The sequence below is a fragment of the Panthera leo genome, chromosome C2 (assembly GCF_018350215.1).
Source record: "Panthera leo isolate Ple1 chromosome C2, P.leo_Ple1_pat1.1, whole genome shotgun sequence".
NCBI lineage: Eukaryota > Metazoa > Chordata > Mammalia > Carnivora > Felidae > Panthera > Panthera leo.
Window position 1 is genome coordinate 82774181 of NC_056687.1, and position 17771 is coordinate 82791951.

General features: G+C 56.0%; 2 protein-coding genes across 2 annotated transcripts; one reads left to right on the plus strand and one right to left on the minus strand.

The window, feature by feature from the left end:
* Positions 1–457: 457 nt before the first annotated feature.
* Positions 458–9512, minus strand: CHRD (chordin). The gene is made up of 23 exons (XM_042955505.1): positions 9365–9512; positions 9031–9134; positions 8425–8554; positions 8146–8274; positions 7957–8056; positions 7745–7832; positions 7243–7384; positions 6987–7127; positions 6821–6903; positions 6597–6744; positions 6342–6448; positions 6099–6218; positions 4995–5151; positions 4430–4650; positions 3866–3979; positions 3260–3523; positions 3083–3176; positions 2909–2965; positions 2525–2628; positions 1971–2073; positions 1416–1570; positions 1146–1245; positions 458–920 (listed from the first exon to the last, which is right to left on the minus strand). Exons 1-23 carry the CDS (start codon positions 9510–9512, stop codon positions 865–867), a joined length of 2865 nt encoding a protein of 954 aa, XP_042811439.1. The 3' UTR covers positions 458–864.
* A 1782-nt stretch (positions 9513–11294) lies between these two features.
* Positions 11295–17037, plus strand: THPO (thrombopoietin). Its single transcript, XM_042955764.1, is given in 11 exon segments — positions 11295–11493; positions 11496–11537; positions 11540–11602; positions 11605–11643; positions 11645–11751; positions 13110–13267; positions 13492–13619; positions 13916–14002; positions 15476–15643; positions 15885–16433; positions 16435–17037. Coding segments are annotated over 11 exon segments (1503 nt in total). The 5' UTR covers positions 11295–11445; the 3' UTR covers positions 16549–17037.
* The last annotated feature ends 734 nt before the right edge of the window (positions 17038–17771 follow it).

Consider the following 17771-nt stretch of genomic DNA (forward strand, 5'->3'; position numbering starts at 1 on the left):
GAGTTCAAGCCTAACGTCTGGCTCTGCACTGATAACACGGAAGCCGCTTGGGGTTCTCTCTCTCTCCCTCTCTCTCTCTCTACCCCTCCCCTGCTCACACACACAACTCTTTCTCTCTCTCTCAAAATAAATAAATAAACTTAAAAAAAAAAAAAAAACATGGGGTCAGCAAAATGCCAACCATGAGTAGACCAGTGGAAACCACATTTGTGTCTAAATCCTGCTTCGGGTTGCCTGAGTTCTTGAGGCTCTGGTCCATCTCAGTGACATTGCCAGGCCCCTCTGTGGAATCCCACAATGCCAGCCAACAGCTATGCTTCCACTCTCCTTCTCCAGGTCTCCTCCTGCTCCCCAAGGCTCAGAGGGAAGCCCCTGGAGTCAGGGCTCCCACTCTCAGACCTTCTCCACGGAGGCCCACTCAGGTCCCTGGCCACAAAGAAACAACTTTTAGCCCTGAGACTGAAAAAAAAAAAAAGTTTTAATAAATACAAAAATCTCCAATAATGACTCTGCTCAGCTCAGGGGCAGCAGGAGTGAAGTGGAGGGACCCTTGGTGCTGAGTGAGGATAAATTAAAAATCCCAATAAGCCAGTGACATTATGTACAGAAAGAAAGGGGTTGGGCTTCTAAGGCAGAGGCTGGAGGGTGACTGGGCAGGAGTCAGAATGGCCGTGGCCTTGGCCTGCCCTGGCTGCCCCTTCCCCTTGTGGAATTGTGGTTCCCAGAGGTAGTGGGGGGAGGGAGAAGAGGCAGAAAAGAGCCAAAGGCACTTGATTTCCCACAGGAGGATGCAGGGCCCTTGGCGCCACTCCTTCTCCCAGCCCAGGCCCCGTCCTCTTGGTCATGTGGCCTTCTGGCTGCTCCCTAGGAGCCTTCGGCTTCTTTCTCAGGCTCTGGAACTGTCCTGGTCTCTGGGGCTGCTGGAGACAAAAGGGAATACATTTTGGAGAGAGAGGAAATTGGGCGGCACGGAGGACACAGCGGAGCATCTCTGTTCTAGGCCCAGAAAGGTCAGAACTTTTAAACAAGTCAGCACACACAATCTGTGTGACTCAGTCACCCGTGAAGCAGATGGCACTGCTCCTGGCAGGCAGCAGGTGCCCCCTTCCCTCCCGGGGTGCCCCACATACAGCCCCCTCACTTACATCGCCGGGGTGAGCAGTGGGAGCAGCAGCGACTCTCCTTCCCTGGACCACAGGACAGTGGCAGTGAACAGTCATCCCGCTCACAGTGGGGCACCCCTGCCTGGTGCCAGACAGAGTAGATTTTGAGGGTACCCAGAGGCACAGGGGAACAGCAGCCTCCAGCCTCTTCAGGGAAGCCCACTCCCAGGAGCCTACCCTCCCTGGAAAGGCCTCCCCACTCTAGGCCAGGTCCCCAATGCCCATCTCACACAGAGCCCACTCCCCACTTACTCCACATCTGCAGGTGATACAGCTCATCTCCCCAAAGGGAGGCACCGAGGGGTGCCAGCTCTGGCTCTCTGGGAACCACTGCCCTGCAAAACGGCAGCCCCGGGGCCCATCGGCCTGCATGGGGTCCCCCAACTGGGGGTGGGACCCTGACCCCACTGTTGGGAGGGAGGAAGAGATCAGCAGATGTGAGCTCTGTAAGGGCCACCCAGGTTTTATTTGTTTTTGAATCTCCAACACCTAGCAGTTTCTGGCACTTAGTAGGTGACAAATTTGGATGAAAGGATGGATGGATGGATGGATGGATGGATGAGAGGGAGGGAGAAAGAAAGGGAGGGAGGGGTAGGAATTGGAACCCATCATAGCCCACTAATAAATACATGCACATTCTTTCCAGTGCGTTTAGAGCCCTAGCTCCTAGGCACAGAGCAGTGCTCAGTGAACGCTGAATTAGCTGAGAAGTTCCTTCCATCCACCTTCACTATGCACCCCCTCACCCATGACAAGCCAGTGAAGCACCTCAACTGCCCCAAGAGGCCTCAGTGCCCACCCCCTCACCTGGACACTGTTTGCAGCAGTCAGTGGGGTTGGCACGGACAGGCTGGGCACAGGCCAGCCGAGGACACTGCACCTTCTCACAGTGCACCTCTCCAGTGCCCCCCTGTAGGGATCCATTGAGGAATGGGTGTCAGAAAGGAAGGGGAGCCTCCTGCTTCCTCCCTCTCCTTTCCATCCCTCCAATGTCGTATTTCCATGGCCTTTCACTCAGAGGCCCTGGGCTGGTGCTTTATATACCTGAACTCAAATGCTCACGGTAGCCCTGCAACATAACTGCTATGGTATCTGCTTGCAGGAGTGGAAAGGGAAGTTCAGGGAGGTACAGAAAGTGCCAGGGCTATGTGGAGCTGGTCGGCTGGCAGAGCCAGAATTCACACCCACATCAGCCCTTCCCTTTTCCTGCAGGAAGCTGATTCTCAAAGCTCAAAGGACTTTTCAGTGTTTTAATCCTTGAGCCTCCCTCACCAAGGCTGGGCTTTTCCCTCTGGCAGCCCCCTCCCCACCTCTGCAGACCCTGCTGGGTTATGGCACCAGAGAGGATTGGGCAGCCATACCTTGCAGGTGCAGACAGCACACTTAATTAAGCCAAAGGGGGGCACGACAGGGTGCCACCGGGTACCCGCTGCCCGCCAGCTCCGGTCACCATCAAAATAGCAGCCTGGGGGACAGGGAGGAAGGGGGGGGGGGGACAGTGCCCAGCTGCCGTGAGTATTCAGCTCATTGGCTGGGCCCACAATCAAGGCTGGAGTCTCAGGCCAACCCCATACTAGTCTAACACCAGGACCCATTTGTGGACCAGTGACTCTAATGAAGCCTGAACCTGTGCCCTTCAGTCTCCACCCCCCCTCCATATATATTCTCACCCTTTTGTGCCCCTCCTGGTCCCACCCAACAGCTCCCCTGGATTCCTCATCCCTGCACACAGACTTCCAGCTCACCCTCTCCAGGGTCTCTGCTCCGTGACAGCCCCGACAGGTCTCTGACATCTTGCTTCTCTGTGGAGCCAAAGAAATAGTGAAGGCAGAGGATGGCGGCCCCCCTTCCCTCCCTAGAGGCCTTAGCCCCTACAGTGGACCTTCCACTACCCTCTCCCACTGGGACAGGTCACTCACCGGGGCACACAGGACAGCACTGGTCTGGTGCCTGCACTGGGCTCGGACAGCTGGGCGGCGGGCACACCACGGGGTCACAAATCACTGTGCGTCTCTGCAAAGAGAGATGGGGTGGTTGGCTGGGACCCTTGCCCCAGAATCCAGACCCCAGTGCACCCTTCCGCAGGGGCATCCTACCTGACAGGTGCAAAGCGAGCAGAGCGGGTCGTAGTTAGGCGCCCAGCGAGCCCCATGGGGGCGCTGCTGCCCCTCAAAGAAGCAGGTGTTGGGGTCTCGCGGCCGCCCGGGGCCGCCGGGTTTGGCTGGCGCAGGGGCGTCCTGGCCAAGCACAGCCGGCAGCGCGGGCAGTGCGGCGGCCGCTGAGTCCGGCGCCCACGCTCCTTCGGCCCCCGCCGCCGCCAGGCGCAGGCCGCCCACCTCGCACTGGTTGGCGATGTGCACCTGGGAGGAGAGGCGAGTTGAGGCAGCAGCCGGGCTCCCTCCGCGTCTCCACCAGCCTCGGCCAGCCCACCTGCCCGAGACACCTCGACCCCTGAGCACCCCTGCGTCCCAGGAGGATGCTATTAGCACCAGCAGTCACCCCAGCGACCAGAGACAGGGTGGTCTGCTGCCAGCCTCGTCATGTACCTTGTCTGGCTTTATCCTCCCAACCAGCCAGGGAATGTGATACTACCCCCCACCCCCACCCCCCCAGGGCTCAGAGAGAGCAAAGTGACTCAGGCAAGAGCACACAGTGCCGGCTCAACTCTGAAACATCCCCAGCGGCCCACACTGCCTGCCTACCTGCCCCCGGAGCTCCCCGTGGGGGCTACCCTTGGTGGTGATCAGCAGGGAGGCAGTGCCCTGAGCCAGGTGCCGCAGCAGCTCAGGCTCCAGGTCCTTCACCACGCCCTGGGCCTGTAAGAGCCGGGATATGGGATGGGAACAAGGCCGTCCAGGGCTGCACCTACCCTTCTTAATTCACAGATGAGAAACCGAGACCCAAGGAGGTTAAGTAAAGTCTTCAAGGAAGTGAGCCCATTAATGGTGGTGTGGAGCTCAGAGAGCCAGGCCTCTCTGACTCCAAGTCCACCCCATTTGAGGGGTTTTGCTCCACCCCACCTGCTCCTTTGGAGGTTCTGGATGTTACATGCTATCCAAGAGATCCCACCAGAGAAGGACACAGGAAGGAGAATGGAAAACAAAAGTCTGAGTCAGATTCATACCCAGGTCTGTCTGACTCCCGAGCCCATGTCAGCTCTGCCATACCAAGCTACCTGCTCTCTGCTTTCCCCGCCACAGGCCCACACAGCCCTTCGTGCTAAAAAGCAGATACTTTCAAAGCTGCCTCCACCATCATGTCCTCACCTCTGGGCCATAGAATCCCTTCAGCAGCCGCCGGGGCCCTGGCATCCCAGGAGGCCCTAGGAGGTGGGCAGTGACTGTGCCCTGTTCTGAGCCACCAAGCCCAGCCAGCAGCACTTCATAGTGCAGGTGACAGTGGGTATCCAGCGAGAGCCAGGCATGTCCTGCTGCCTGGCTCTGCACAGGGGGCAACACCAGGGCTCCTGCCAGGGGCACGGGCAGTGCTGGATCCAGACAGAGGACAGGTGACAGATGAAAAGGTGGCCTGGAGCAGCCCGGTATTCCCCATCTCCCCAGCCTCCCCCAACATGCATTCCACAAATCGGCCGACACTGCCCATAGGCCCAGGGCAGGGTGGAGGGGGAGGCAAGCAGCAAGTTTTAGACCCCTGCACCATGGCAACAGAGAAGGTCTCCCAGCAGGGCCACCCCGTACATCCCCACCTTCTCCAGATGCCAACCTCGAGCTCAGGCACAGAGAAAGGCACACCAGGCTCTGGCACCATGCTCACATGCTTGAGTCACAGATCACAGGACACCAAAGGGCAGGCAGATCCCAGGGCACTCACTGTCGTGGCGGGTGCTGTGTCCACTATAGGGCAGGGCAGCCACATGCCCCCTCAGTTCTCCATCTGGGAAGTCCTTGGTGCCCACATTCAGGAACAGCTCATTCTGCAGCAGCATATGAGCCCCTCGGGCACCCAGTCCAGGGCAGACACCCACAGCCTGGGGGACAGGGAAGGATGCCAGACTTAGATGCCCTAGCTGCAGTCTGCCAGATTCCAGACGAACCCCTCCTCAGCTTTCACATAAGCCCAAGGTTCCGAATGTCTTCCATGTTTTCTTACACCCAACACACTTCTACACATGCATAACACTGGATAAGAACCTTGAAAGCCCAGGTTCCAGTCCCTTCTCTGCCATTTCCTACCTATGCAACAATCTTGAGGAGTTATTTAACCTGTCTGATCCTTCACTTCATTATCTATAAAATGGGAACTGTAAGGGCCAAAAATAATATAAGTAAGGCAACCAGTGCACTATGTAGCATGTAGAAAGGCTCAGTAAGGGGCACCTGGGTGGCTCAGTTGTTTAAGCCTCTGACTCTTGATTTCAGCTCAGGTCATGATCTCATGGTTTACGAGTTTGAGCCCCACATCCAGCCCCCCTACAAGCCCCACGTCGGGCCCCACATCAAACCCCACGTCAAGCCCCACACTGGGTTCCATGTCAATGGGATTTTGTCTCCTTCTCTCAGCCCTTCTCCTGCTCTCTCTCTGTCTCTCTCTCCCTCAAAATAAATTTTAAAAATTTCAAAAACTTTTTTAAAAATTTAAAAATGTTAACTATAGGGGAAAAAAAAAGAAGGATTCATTTGTAAGTGGCAGCCATTGCTATCACATTTATAATTATATGGTCTCCCTGTCCAACTCCTCCTCCCATCTGATGTGAGCTTGCTGAGGACAGGGGCCACACCTGATTTTCTTTGTATTCCAGTCTCTAGCCCAAGGCTCACTAAAAACATGTCCAGTGAGTCAATGTGTCAGTGAGAGCATCTGTTAGTGAGTGAATGATTCTGAACATCTCTGCTCATCCAACCTGGCTTCCCACAGCCCTGCATTGTTAGCTCTGGGGTGTGGGCCCTGTGGCCTGGCTCTGCCTGAAGTACTCACTGTGTGTCCTCCCAGCTGGGGTCCAGCCATGCGGCAAAGGACGGTCCGCTGGTTCCTCCGCTGAGGCTTGGTCTCCAGTGTCATGGCCACCACCTCACTGCCTGTACCTACCACTTGTACCTGGTGGGCAGGGTTGGGGAGGGCAAAGTGAAGTGGCAGAGAAGGCCTGGGGCCTGAACCATGAAGGCCAAAGCCCGACCCCGGCCTGCTGCCCTCCCACCTCCTGCAGCCCCCGACTCTTACCTGGTAGATCAGGGAGCCATTTCCTAGTAGTGTAAGGCTGGCTGAGCCGGCTGCACCCGTCTGAACTGGGATCAGGGCATCGGCCCCGCAAAGGACGCTTTGCAGGACTACAGAGGGGCGAGATAGGTGGAGGCTGGCTTGTCCTACAGCCATTCATACGCCCAGCCCACAGGTTGCCTCCCATACCCACCCCGGCCACTTGTCTGTGCCTCTTGGTTGTGTGTGCCCGGGGTGCCAGGCCCCACCCTGCCTCACCATCGCAGCTCTGCCTGGCAGCAATGTGTCCACTGATGCGCAGCCCTGGCCCACCTGCCCTCTCCAGGGCCATTGTCAGTTCCCCCTGCACCAGCCAGTCCATCTCCTGGGCTGTCAGGTTGGGCAGCACTTCGGCAAAGCCTGGCTCCTGGAGGGAGAGCAAGGAATGGCGGGGGCAGCAAGAGGCCGGAGCAGGTGGCAGCAAGAGCCAGACCCTCACTCACCTGGACCGAGGCATTGGCGTAGAGCTCTCGCAGCAGCTGCCCCTGATGTAGAATCTGGAGCCGCAAGGGAACCTGGCTTGGCCCTGCAACAGCCATCCGTATGGATGCCTCTGACAGACAGGTGCTCTGCCTTCTCTCCTCACTTGCCCTGCCCCCTCCCACTTACCCCCACTCCTGGGTTCCAGCAGCCCACGGAAGAGCAGCAAAAAATGCAAGGAGTCCTCTGTGTCACTGAGAGTGAGTAGGGTGATGCCCCCTGTGCCAGGCTGTGGGGGGCCTTCCAGAGTCAGAATGGCACTGAAGGTCTCTGGGGGAAGGAAGACCATGAGAGCCCATCAGAAAGTCCCCTCTTCAGCCCACTCCATTCCTGGGGATAGAGAAGACTCAGAACTTCATGTCCAGGGGCCATCTGCTCCCCTCACCTGCAGCCAGGGCCCGGTGCCGGATGAGAGGCCCCCAGACCTCCCCTGAAGGGTTAGTGGGTGTCACAAGTGCCACATGTAGCTGTTCTGCCCTAAGGAGCCGCAGAGACAACCGAGGCACTGCCCGCCACACCCCACAGACCTGGAGCAGAGAGACAAGAAGGTCCTACTCAGACAGTATGTAAGACAGGCCAGCTGAGAGGCCTAGCTCTGGTGAGGAAGGAGTACAAAGGAGCCCCCAAGCCCTCCTAGGAAGCTGAAGAAGGGGCCTTAGAGCCAGAGGCTGGGGTCCAAATCCTGGCTCAACCACTTACTAGCTGTGTGACCTTGAGCAAATCACATTCTGCTACTGAGCCTCAGTTCCCTCATCTGTAAAATGGGCATCATAATGTCAGTGCTTTCCTCTCACTGGGCTGTTATGAGGACCAAAGGAGGCATTGCAGAGCACGCCCTCAGCATAGCGCCCAGACTGGAGAAGCACTCATAAATGGCATCATCTCACCAGGCCATCTTGACTGGGGGCCGCAGGGTGTTCAAACAGGACACTGCCAGTGGAGTCTGAGAAGCGGATTCGAGTAGGGCGGTCCAGCCTGGGAATGAGGGTCTGGTGAGTATGGGCTCTGAGCCTAGGCCAGGAGCAGCTCCTCCAGCCTCTCCCAACTCTCCTTCCCCAGTCCCCAGCTGGCCCCCTCCTCCCACCTTCCCCTTTCTCACTGCCTGTAGGAGATGGAGAAACGCAAGCTAGAGCGCAGCAGAGACACTCGGGCCCGTGCCACGGCCTGCGACCTCGGCCCTGTCAGCAGCGCCACGAAGTCTGTGAGGAAAAGATGTCCCTAGTATCGTCACCCACTGGAGCAGCCCGGCCCCAATCACAACCCCAACTCCTGCCTGGCCCCTACCTACCGTTGTGGCCGTCTCCACGCGTCCGATCTTCAGAGCCTGGTTCCCCGCGGTCGCTGTAGCTGCGGTGCTCTGGATCCCGCGGATACTCAAAGGCCAGGCCTGTAGGCTGCCTCTCCGGACCGCTGCGCTCTAAGCCAGGAGTGGGAAACACGGGCTTCAGCTGGGCACCGAGAAGGCAGTCGGTGGTTTCATCTGCTCCATCCGCCCCATCCATCCTTGTGGCTCAGAACCAAGTACCACTGCCCTGCCGCCCTCCCCTCACCGCGGAGCGGGCCTTACCCTGGGGACAGGTCTGGCAGCAGTGTCCCGGCAACTGCCGCGGCTGCACGCAGGCCAGGGTTGGGCACTCAGGTTTGATGTTCTTGCAGCTGACCCTGCCCGGGCCCCTTGAGCGGCGACCCCACTGAGGCTGCTTGCAGAGAAGATGCAAAAACCAAGTGAGTGCAAGATGCCAATTGGTGAGACCCAGGGCGAGCAGGGGAGAGTCAGGACCAGAGCAAGGTCATCCCATGGAGTCAGACCACTCTGCTTCTTACAAGCTGTGTGACCCTAGACAATTTATTTAACCTCTCAGGGACTTAGGGTCCCTATCTGGAAAATGGGGGAAATAATAGTGTGTATCTAGCAGGGTTCTTCTAGGAGTTAAGTGAGAGACAGACGAAACCCTTGGCAAAGAGCCTGACACATAGTGGGTGATCGATAACAGTCAGCACCTGAGACTTGAAGGGGGCACTGCCTCCCACCAGGAGAAAAAATATATATATCCCAAATACCTGCAGACTCGCTTCTTTATCCTCAGCGGCTCCGAGTGCACCCCGACATCCCGGGACGCGAGCGCTCCCCCACCCGCAAGGGCCCCAGGCTACGGCCGCTTGGTCCACTCACCGCCTCACAGGCGCACAGCACGCAGCGCATCACCCCGAAGGGCTCCCCCAGGTCCGGGTGCCACGTCTCGTCCAAGGCATAGACCTTCCCGCCGAAGGAGCAGCCTGCGGGGACGGGCTTGGCTGGCGGCCGTTGTCCCGCTCCTGCGGTGTGCCCGCCCCGGGCGCTGCCGGCCGGGCCCTGGGTCCCCCGGCACGACGCGCCTCGCGACCCGCGCCCACCCCTCCAGGCAGCCTGCCGAGCTGAGCCACCTGCGCCCGGCGCCCCCTCCGGGCGGGAGCAGACTTGCCCCGAGCCGGACTCTGCCTGCGCGTCCCTCTAGGCGCCCACCTACCTGCCGCTCCCCGAATGGGCAGCGGCTCCTTCTCGGACCGGATGGGCAGCGCGGGCGGCTCGGGGCCGGCGCCGTGGGCCGGCCAGCAGCCGAGCAGAAGCAGCCCGAGGAGCAGCAGCGGGGCCGGCGGGGCCGGGAGGCTCGGCATGACGCGAACGGGACAGCTGGGGAGGCGGGAGGGAGGAGGGAGCAGGAGCAGGAGGAGGGAGGTGGGAGGAGGGCCGGGCCGGGGGCGGTACGGCGGGAGGGGGCCGGGGCCAGGGCCCGGGCAGTGCGGCGAGGGGCTCGTCGGGCGGCGGGAGTCGGCGCCGGGCCGGGCCGGGCGGGGCGGGAGGAGCGGCCGGGAGGAGCGCGGGCGGGCGGGCGCTGACCCGGGCCGTACGCGCCTCTAGTGCCCTGGGCGCCGGCTCTGGCCCGTTTTATGCCCCGCGCCCGGCGCCCCGGCCGGGGGCCTCCTCCTCAGCAAACGGGGCGGCGGCGGCGGCTCGGCGAGGGGCCGGGCTGAGCCCGGGGGGTCCGGCCCAGCAGCAGCGGCCCGGATCGCGAGTGGGGGAGGGGAGGGAGGGGCTGGGACGGGGCAGGGGAGGAGGGAGGGGCTGCAGGGGAAGGGGGAGCGGAGGGGGGAGGGGGAGGGGAGAGACCAGGGGGCGCGAAGAGGGGAGGAGAGGCGGGTCTGGAGCCCCCCCGCTGCCGGAGGCCACAGGGCGGCTGCACCGGGAGGTGCGTGTCCAGCCCGGGACGGGAGCCCCAGGCCAGGGAGGGGCAGAGGCTGGGCCTGAGGCCTGGGCCGGCCACTGGGCTAGTACTCGGTAACTGCCGGAAGGATGAAGACTTGTCTTTTAAGGATGACAACGTGCACCAAAGGCCGGTCAACTGATCTCCCCTACTGTGGGCCCACAGCACCTCTCAAACCCCACACTACCCACACTCTCTGTCTAGCTTGTGTCCCTATCTCTTCTCTGAGGTCTGTCCTCATTCTACTGGTCCCCAGGAAGTCCCATTTCAGAGTCCCATTTCTGTCTGCTGACAGTGTTTCCCTCCCTACTGTAACCTGTCCGGAGGCCCGTCTAACCATCCTCATCCCCAGCCTCACATCCTTTCTCACCTTCTTCCTTCAGGCAGGGGACCCTCTGCCTCTCCACCCCACCCCCAACCTCCTTTGTCTTGGTTTCCTGGTCTTGACTGCCTCCCTGTCCCCTCCCACACCCATTCACCCACCATCCTCCCAACCATCCCAGCACCCTCCTTCCTAATCTTGGGAGGCATCTCATCTGGCTGAACTGGAGAATTCCGGGATCTAGGCCATCCTCCTTAGCTGACAGCCCCATCCTTGGGAGGAGGAGCAGAAGGGGAAGAACTGAGGTGGGGGTGATGGGAACAAGGTCAGGCCAGGAGGCCCCTGAGGACAGAGACTGTGAGGAGACTGGGATTGAGGGGAAAGCAAAGGAACTAGAGCCAGGGCCAAAGGAAGAGGGGGGCCAGCAGGAGGTATTTGCGGGGGAGGTTCAGCAGCTGTCTTCCCTAAGACAGGGACACATGGGCCTGGTTATTCTTCTTGTCACATATGGAGTGGTAGGAGATGGAAGAGGGAGAAAGGGCAAGTGCAGGAGAGCTTGGGCACAGAGTTAAGTGGCCTTAGCTGTCTGAGCTGCCAGGCCCTGAGCTCAGCCTCACCCCCACCCCCTCCCTACCACCACCACCACAAACAGCCCTCACCGTGCAGTCCTCTCAAATTGTCCAAACGCTTTCCCCACAACACTGACCAATGACAGCGTCATTCTCTAAAATGGGCAATACCCACATTCCCACTGGGAAAGGGGAAATAAGACATGACTCTGAGAGGGTTATAGGAAAGAAAAGCAGAAAAGCAAGAGCCCTAATGGATTTCAACAACAGGTGAAAAGAAATTTAGCCAGTCAAGAACTGAAAAACCCACCAATATATCTAAAACCAGAACCAGACCTTTCTGACTCTTCCCCAGGAACAAAAATGTCCTGCCCGATTCCTCCTAGAAAAAAACCCTGTTCCCCTCTCATCTCCTTCCCCAGCCAGGTCCCAGGTTTCCCATCTCCTAGAAAAAGATGGATCCCTCTGTTCAAATCCTCTGTGTGGTGTGCGTGGGTGGAAGAGCTGGGCTCCGCTGGTGGACCATGGTCCAGGCAGGGGCTCCATGTTCAGTGCGGGTGGGAGGAGAAGGCGTCACTTCCGGGGGCCTTCGCCAGTGTCTGGTAGCTCCCTGCTCTCTGATTGGGCAGAAGTGGCCTGGGCAGGCGTGTGACCCTACTGCTGTGGAGGGGCTGTGCCCCAACACTACATGTCTTCCTACCCATCTGCACCCCAGAGGGCTGCCTGCTGTGCACCTGGGTCCTGGAGCCCTTCTCCACCCGGTGAGTGGCAAGCAGGTTTTGGAGTTAAGTGAGGGTAGGAAGGACAGGAAAGAGGAATTGGGCTTTCAGCTGGGGGAGGGGCAGGCAAACTGGAACCTACAGGCACTGACCTTTGTCGAGAAGAGTGTAGCCTTCCCAGAATGGGAGGAGCAGGACAGAGCAGGGGTAGGGGGTGGGGTGCTGGGTTCTGAGGGACTGATCTCAGACTTGGAGGAATATAGCAGTCCTGGCGGGTCCTAAGGAAAGGGGGCATGTGCTCAGGGAGAAAATAAGAAAGGTGGCACATTTAGGGCTTAGGACACATAACATCAAGCTGGACACAGATCCAATCCCCATTCTTACCCAGCCATTCCTAGTTAGCTTAAGGTTCTGAATTGTGGGACCGGAGAAGCTGGGACGAAGGAGAGGGTAATGGGAGGAGGGCTCATGCATGTTGACAGACCTACAGGAAATCCCAATATTGAATCAGGTGCAGGCCTCTTTGCACTACTCGTCAAAGAAGGAGGAGGCCATGTGGGGGGTCCTGCAAAGGAACTGGAAGGTTCTGCAAAGGGGGCAGGGAGGAAGATATGGGCTATGAGATGGATACGGTGGGTGTCCAAGGCGAGGTAAGCCACGTAAGGTGGGTACCTCACTCAGCAGATGCCCATTCCTGGGCATCTTGCCTCAGGTGGCAAGTCCCAAGACTGTTAGCCCATCTCTTCACCTTGGATAACCCAATATTTCAGAACTGGGAGTGTAAAGAAAAACTCCAAGAGGCTTTTGGGTGGGGGTAAGTGGAAAGAGAATGATAGGTTCATTGCTCCCATTACCGCCTTCTCATAATCTTGTAATCACCAACCCCTAGTAGTCCAGTTTTGTTTTCGCCCAGCTCACCTCCTCAGCCCCACTCCCCAAGCCACCCCTCAACACATTGCACATGTTTACTAGCTCCTCACCTTGACCCTGTATCCAGCTTCCCAACCTCTTCTCCGGGGCTTATGCCACAATACTTCTGTTCCCTTTCCCTGTCCTAGATTGTCTCCAACCAAACAACCAAGGTTGCTCAGAATTTGAGGCCAGTTAAGATGTGTGTGTGTGTGTGTGTGTGTGTGTGTGTGTGTGTGTGTGTGTGTGTGTGTGTATACAGATTCTGTCCTGCTCTCAGCAGGGGGCTGGTGCCCCACAGCAGATTCACCAAGGAGCCTGACAAAAAGGAGACGCAATATGCTGCACTCACACGGAAACCTGGGAGCAGCCAGAGCTCTAGCAGTTCTAGGCTGGTCGGCGGCTCACACCCTCCTAGCAGCTGTTCCCCCCAGCCAGGCAGTCTTTTCCTTGACACCTGATTAAATGTTCATTATTCCTGTCACTTGCAGGATAGATTCCAGACCCTCTTCCTCGGCCCACCTGTGCCCCACAGTGCAAGAAGTGCAAGAGCCCAAGCCGCCTCCATGGCCCCAGGAAGGATTCAGGGGAGAGGCCCCATCCAGGGAGCCACTCCAACCAGACAGCGTGGCCAGAATGGAGCTGACTGGTAAGAACACACTGGAGGGACCTAGGGCTAAATCAGAACATGGTTAGAGAGGAAAGACAAAGGAGATGTGCTGCAGGGGTGGAGGGCTGAGGGAACCCAATCTCCTGGGAATAAGGCTTCTGAAAGGCAAATTCCCTGGATTTCAAGTCTGGGTCTTAAATGGGAATTCCTGGACCACCACCTGACAGTGATTTCTTCTTTTTCAACCTCACTTCTCATCTAAGAAGTGCTCCTCGTGGTCATGCTTCTCCTAACTGCAAGACTGAATCTATGCCTTCCGGCTCCTCCAGCCTGTGACCCCCGTCTCCTAAATAAACTGCTTCGTGATTCCCATGTCCTTCACAGCAAATTGGTGAGAATCTCCCAGCACTCACCCCTTACCCATTAACTGGTTAGATGCCCTTACTCCCATCACTTCCTCTCACTCCATGATCCAAGCACTGTTGTCCCCATATTGTCTTTGGTGAGATCACCGCCTCCCAATCACCACTCCTTGACAAGGATTACGATTTGCAATCTAGCCCATTTTAAAAGCTCTAGTCTGGATATATATTGCTCATGGAAGTCTATCTTGGTCACGGGGTCATCATACCCCCCCTTTATTTGAGCTCCCTTCTCCACCTCTCCACCACCCATCTTTTTCAATAGAGCCAGTGTCCAGACGTTAACCCTTTGTCCACACCTGTCCTGCTGCCTGCTGTGGACTTTAGCCTGGGAGAATGGAAAACCCAGAAGGTAAGAAAGTCATTCCTTCCTTTGGTATCCCTAAATCCTGTCTTCATCAGTTTTGTACTGCTTCCCATGGATTCTTTAAAATTCTTGAGCCCCCTAAGAATATCTCACTTTCAGCTTGGCCACCCTAACCTAATCTACATTCCACTATGATGTTGTCCTCTGGACAAGGTGACTTACAGTCCTAGTATGTTAAAATAGATTCAAAGCTGAACACCAAGGAAAGCTGGATAAAAGTCACTTATGCCCATGCCTTTGACCTAGTGCCGTGCAACCTTCTTAAGTTAGCATGAAGAAGGAAGACTGATCTGTCATCCTCAGATGACACAAAACTGGGAAGCACCGCTAAAATAACAAAAGGCAGAATCAAGATTCAACTTGCTGAAAGGCTAGGTCAAAAACAAGGTAAAATTTAACAGAGATATATATAAAACTGTACATTTACTCAAAGTAATTAAATAAAGTCCTATTCCAGCTTCCAGGCCACGATGCCCCCACTTCCTTTACATAAACTTCTAGCCCTAGAACTTACTATGAAAAAGATCTGGGAGGACGGAGTTGACCTCAAACAGCAGCTATTTTAAAAGCTAGTGATTCTAGCTGGTTTTAGATGTCTAGCATCCGCATTGTGGAAATACTCCTAAAAAACAGTAAATGGATTGCACTTAACGGTACTGGACTGAGTACCAGACATCTTCCTGAAGATAAATGCTAATTTATTCAGAGGGACCATATTAAACTAGCATGTGTCCAGAAGGAAGAAGCAACCTGAACAGTGAGAAGCTAGAAAACAGGTTATGTGAGGAATGGCTTAAAAAAGGGCGGTGAGGGGGGCTGCTGTCTGAGTAGTTTGGAGGAAAGTGGTAGTCTTGTGGTATGGCTGGAAGTGCTTTAGTCTGAGGCTCAGGAAACCTGGGAGGGAGCACGCCTTTTAAGATCAAGCTCTTCTATCCTCAAGATCCCCAGAATGCCCTCTCTTCCCTCAGGTCTTCCAGGGAGACTGGGCCAGGGATGAAGGGTGGTCCCTAGGGATCCCTTGCAGTTCTGTGTCTGCCATTTATCAGTAAGCCTCCTTCCTTCATTTTTATGATCTCTGTGATGGCCTTATCTCTACATTAAGTTTTAAAAAACCATATGACCCTAAGATTTTGTAGCAGAAAGAGTGAACTGGCAACACTAGAACCCAGAGGTAAAAGCTGTAACAGCTCAGATCTCAGCATATAAGGGGAAAAAAGAACTTTTCTGACTGAAATTAAGTGTGAGACCAGGCTGGGTTACTGGACACCGGAGTTACTCAAGTAGAGGCCGATGACCAATTGTCGGGAGACTCTGAAGGAATTCCTGTGCTGGGTGGGACTTTGGTCCTGTCCAATTCTCAGCTCCTATGATTCATCCCCCTGGCTACTCCTCGGGCTCCCCACCCACTACTAGCATGCCCTTTGAAGCGGGCCCTTCTCCCTCCCATCTCTTTTACAGGAGCAGACCAAGGCACAGGACGTTCTGGGAGCCGCGACCCTTCTGCTGGAGGGAGTAATGGCAGCACGGGGACAACTGGGACCCACCTGCCTCTCATCCCTCCTGGGACAGCTTTCTGGACAGGTCCGCCTCCTCCTTGGGGCCCTGCAGGGCCTCCTAGGAACCCAGGTAAGTAAATCCTGAGTCAAGGGGACTACAGAGACTGTCCTTTGCTGACTTAGCCCCCTTGGAAGACCTGAGGGAAGAAAGGAGAATTCTGGGAATCTTGAGGGTAGCAGAGCTGACCTACTAAGGAGTGCTTTCCCCGAGCCATAAAGTCCGGGTGCTGGCACCTTATCTTTCCCTATAGACGAGAGAGACATGATATCTGGCCCAGATCTCTGGCCTCAGGCCCATCCTCTGCCCACAGCTTCCTCCACAGGGCAGGACCACAGCTCACAAGGATCCCAATGCCATATTCCTGAGCTTCCAACAACTGCTCCGAGGAAAGGTGCGTTTCCTGCTGATTGTAGTAGGGCCCACTCTCTGTGCCAAGCAGGCCCTGCCCACTACAGCTGGCCCAAGCAATACCTCTGTATTCCTCACACTACACAAGCTCCCAAACAGGACTTCTGGATTTTTGGAGACAGACTCCCGTGTCTCAGCCAGAACTACTGGCTTTGGACTTCTGAAGAGGCTGCAGGGATTCAGAGCCAAGATTCCTGGTCGGCTGAACCAAACCTCCAGGTACCTAGACCAAATCCCTGGACATGTGAACAGGACACACGGACCCTTGACTGGAACTCATGGACTCTTTCCTGGACCCTCACCCAGGGCTCTAGGAGCCCCAGACATCCTTCCAGGAACTTCAGACATGAGCTCCCTGCCACCCGACCTCTGGCCTGGATATTCTCCTTCCCCAACCCATCCTCCTACTGGGCAATACACACTCTTCTCTCCTTCACCCACCTCACCCACTCCCCCCGATCCAGCTCCAGCCTCCACTTCCTGACCCCTCTGTCACACCCAGCTCTGCCAGTCCTCTTCTAATTGCACCCCACCCTCACTTCCAGAATCTGTCTCAGGAGGAGTAAGGTACTAGGGCCCTGCCAGCTTCAGCACTGTCTCCCATGTAAAGTTCCCTTACCCGGAGGGGAGGCCCTGGGAATCAAGTTATACCAGATTTCCTGCTTTCACCTGAAACCCAAAGCCCTGCTAAAGCGGGATACACAGGACAGAAAAGGGGATCATTTTTCACTGTATAATGTAAAACTTCAGAAGCTATTTTTTTAAGCTATCAATAATATTCACTAGAGCGTCTAGTTATCTTTGGTCTATTTTCCGCACAAATTTACAGCTTACTAATTCTCTACATGCTCTTTTTCATACGGTAATTATGCAAAGGGCTGGTCTGGCCTGGCTTCTGAACAGAGGTGGAGACTAACCTTATGTCAGAAAACAGAGAAAAAAGAGCTTTGATTTTTTTTCCTCAGAACTAAGGTTAGTGTCTTTCTCCCCTTTACTATCATTCTCAATAGGGCTCTGATCTCCTTTTCTTAGGAGATCCTTACTCTTGAAAAATGAATGAGAAGTTGTCCCTCAGAAAGGCCGTCTCTACATAATCAACAAAACTGAGCCTATATAAATAAAAAATAAATAAGAACACCCAAAAGCTAACAGAAAAGCAAAGGAAAGAGATGTTCTTCTAAGGGGGCAATAGATCTCCCCCTTCCCTCCCCTCCCAAAAAGTTAACAGGAAGCCTTGGAGAGCCTCACACCCCAGGTAAGGCTGTGCAGACAGTTCAGTCAAGACAAAACCTGGATGTGACAGCTGAGCAAACAGCGAGAGCTTCAGCAGCTCAGCAGGAAGCTTTGCCAGGCACGGGTTCCTGCCTCCCTCCTGTGGAGGTCAGGGGGAAGTGCAGGAAGTGGCAAGAGTCAGTCTCCTAGGGCTCACACAGCAGGAGGGACAAGTACAAGTTGAAGGCTCATTTCCCAATCCCAGAAGCACACAGTATCTAAGAAGCTGCCCTATGTGACTACCATGAACTCTGCTAAGGATTCTCTAGAGAAGCCAGGCTTATTAAGGGGCCTTGCAAATAAATGCCGCTGTGGTGCCTCTGAAAAGGTTTATTATTGCCCAAAACAAAAACTCCATTGCACAGGTCAACACTACCTCCAGAGGCTCCTGTAGGAAAACTAATAGCAGCTTTTTCCTCTTCCCTCCCCGCAACTCCCCAAAGGAAAGACGACCATGTAGGTAAAACAGCCAGGAATCCAGAGTTCCAAACATTGCCACAGATACCCCAGGATCACT

Coding starts and splice junctions, on each gene's coding strand:
- CHRD (XM_042955505.1), bottom strand. CDS start 9,512: ATGCCGAGCCTCCCGGCCCCGCCGGCCCCGCTGCTGCTCCTCGGGCTG. Junction 7,385..7,744: donor CCCCCAGTCAAGATGGCCTG/GTGAGATGATGC, acceptor TCTCTGCTCCAG/GTCTGTGGGGTGTGGCGGGC. Junction 6,449..6,596: donor TGCCAGGCAGAGCTGCGATG/GTGAGGCAGGGT, acceptor GCCCCTCTGTAG/TCCTGCAAAGCGTCCTTTGC.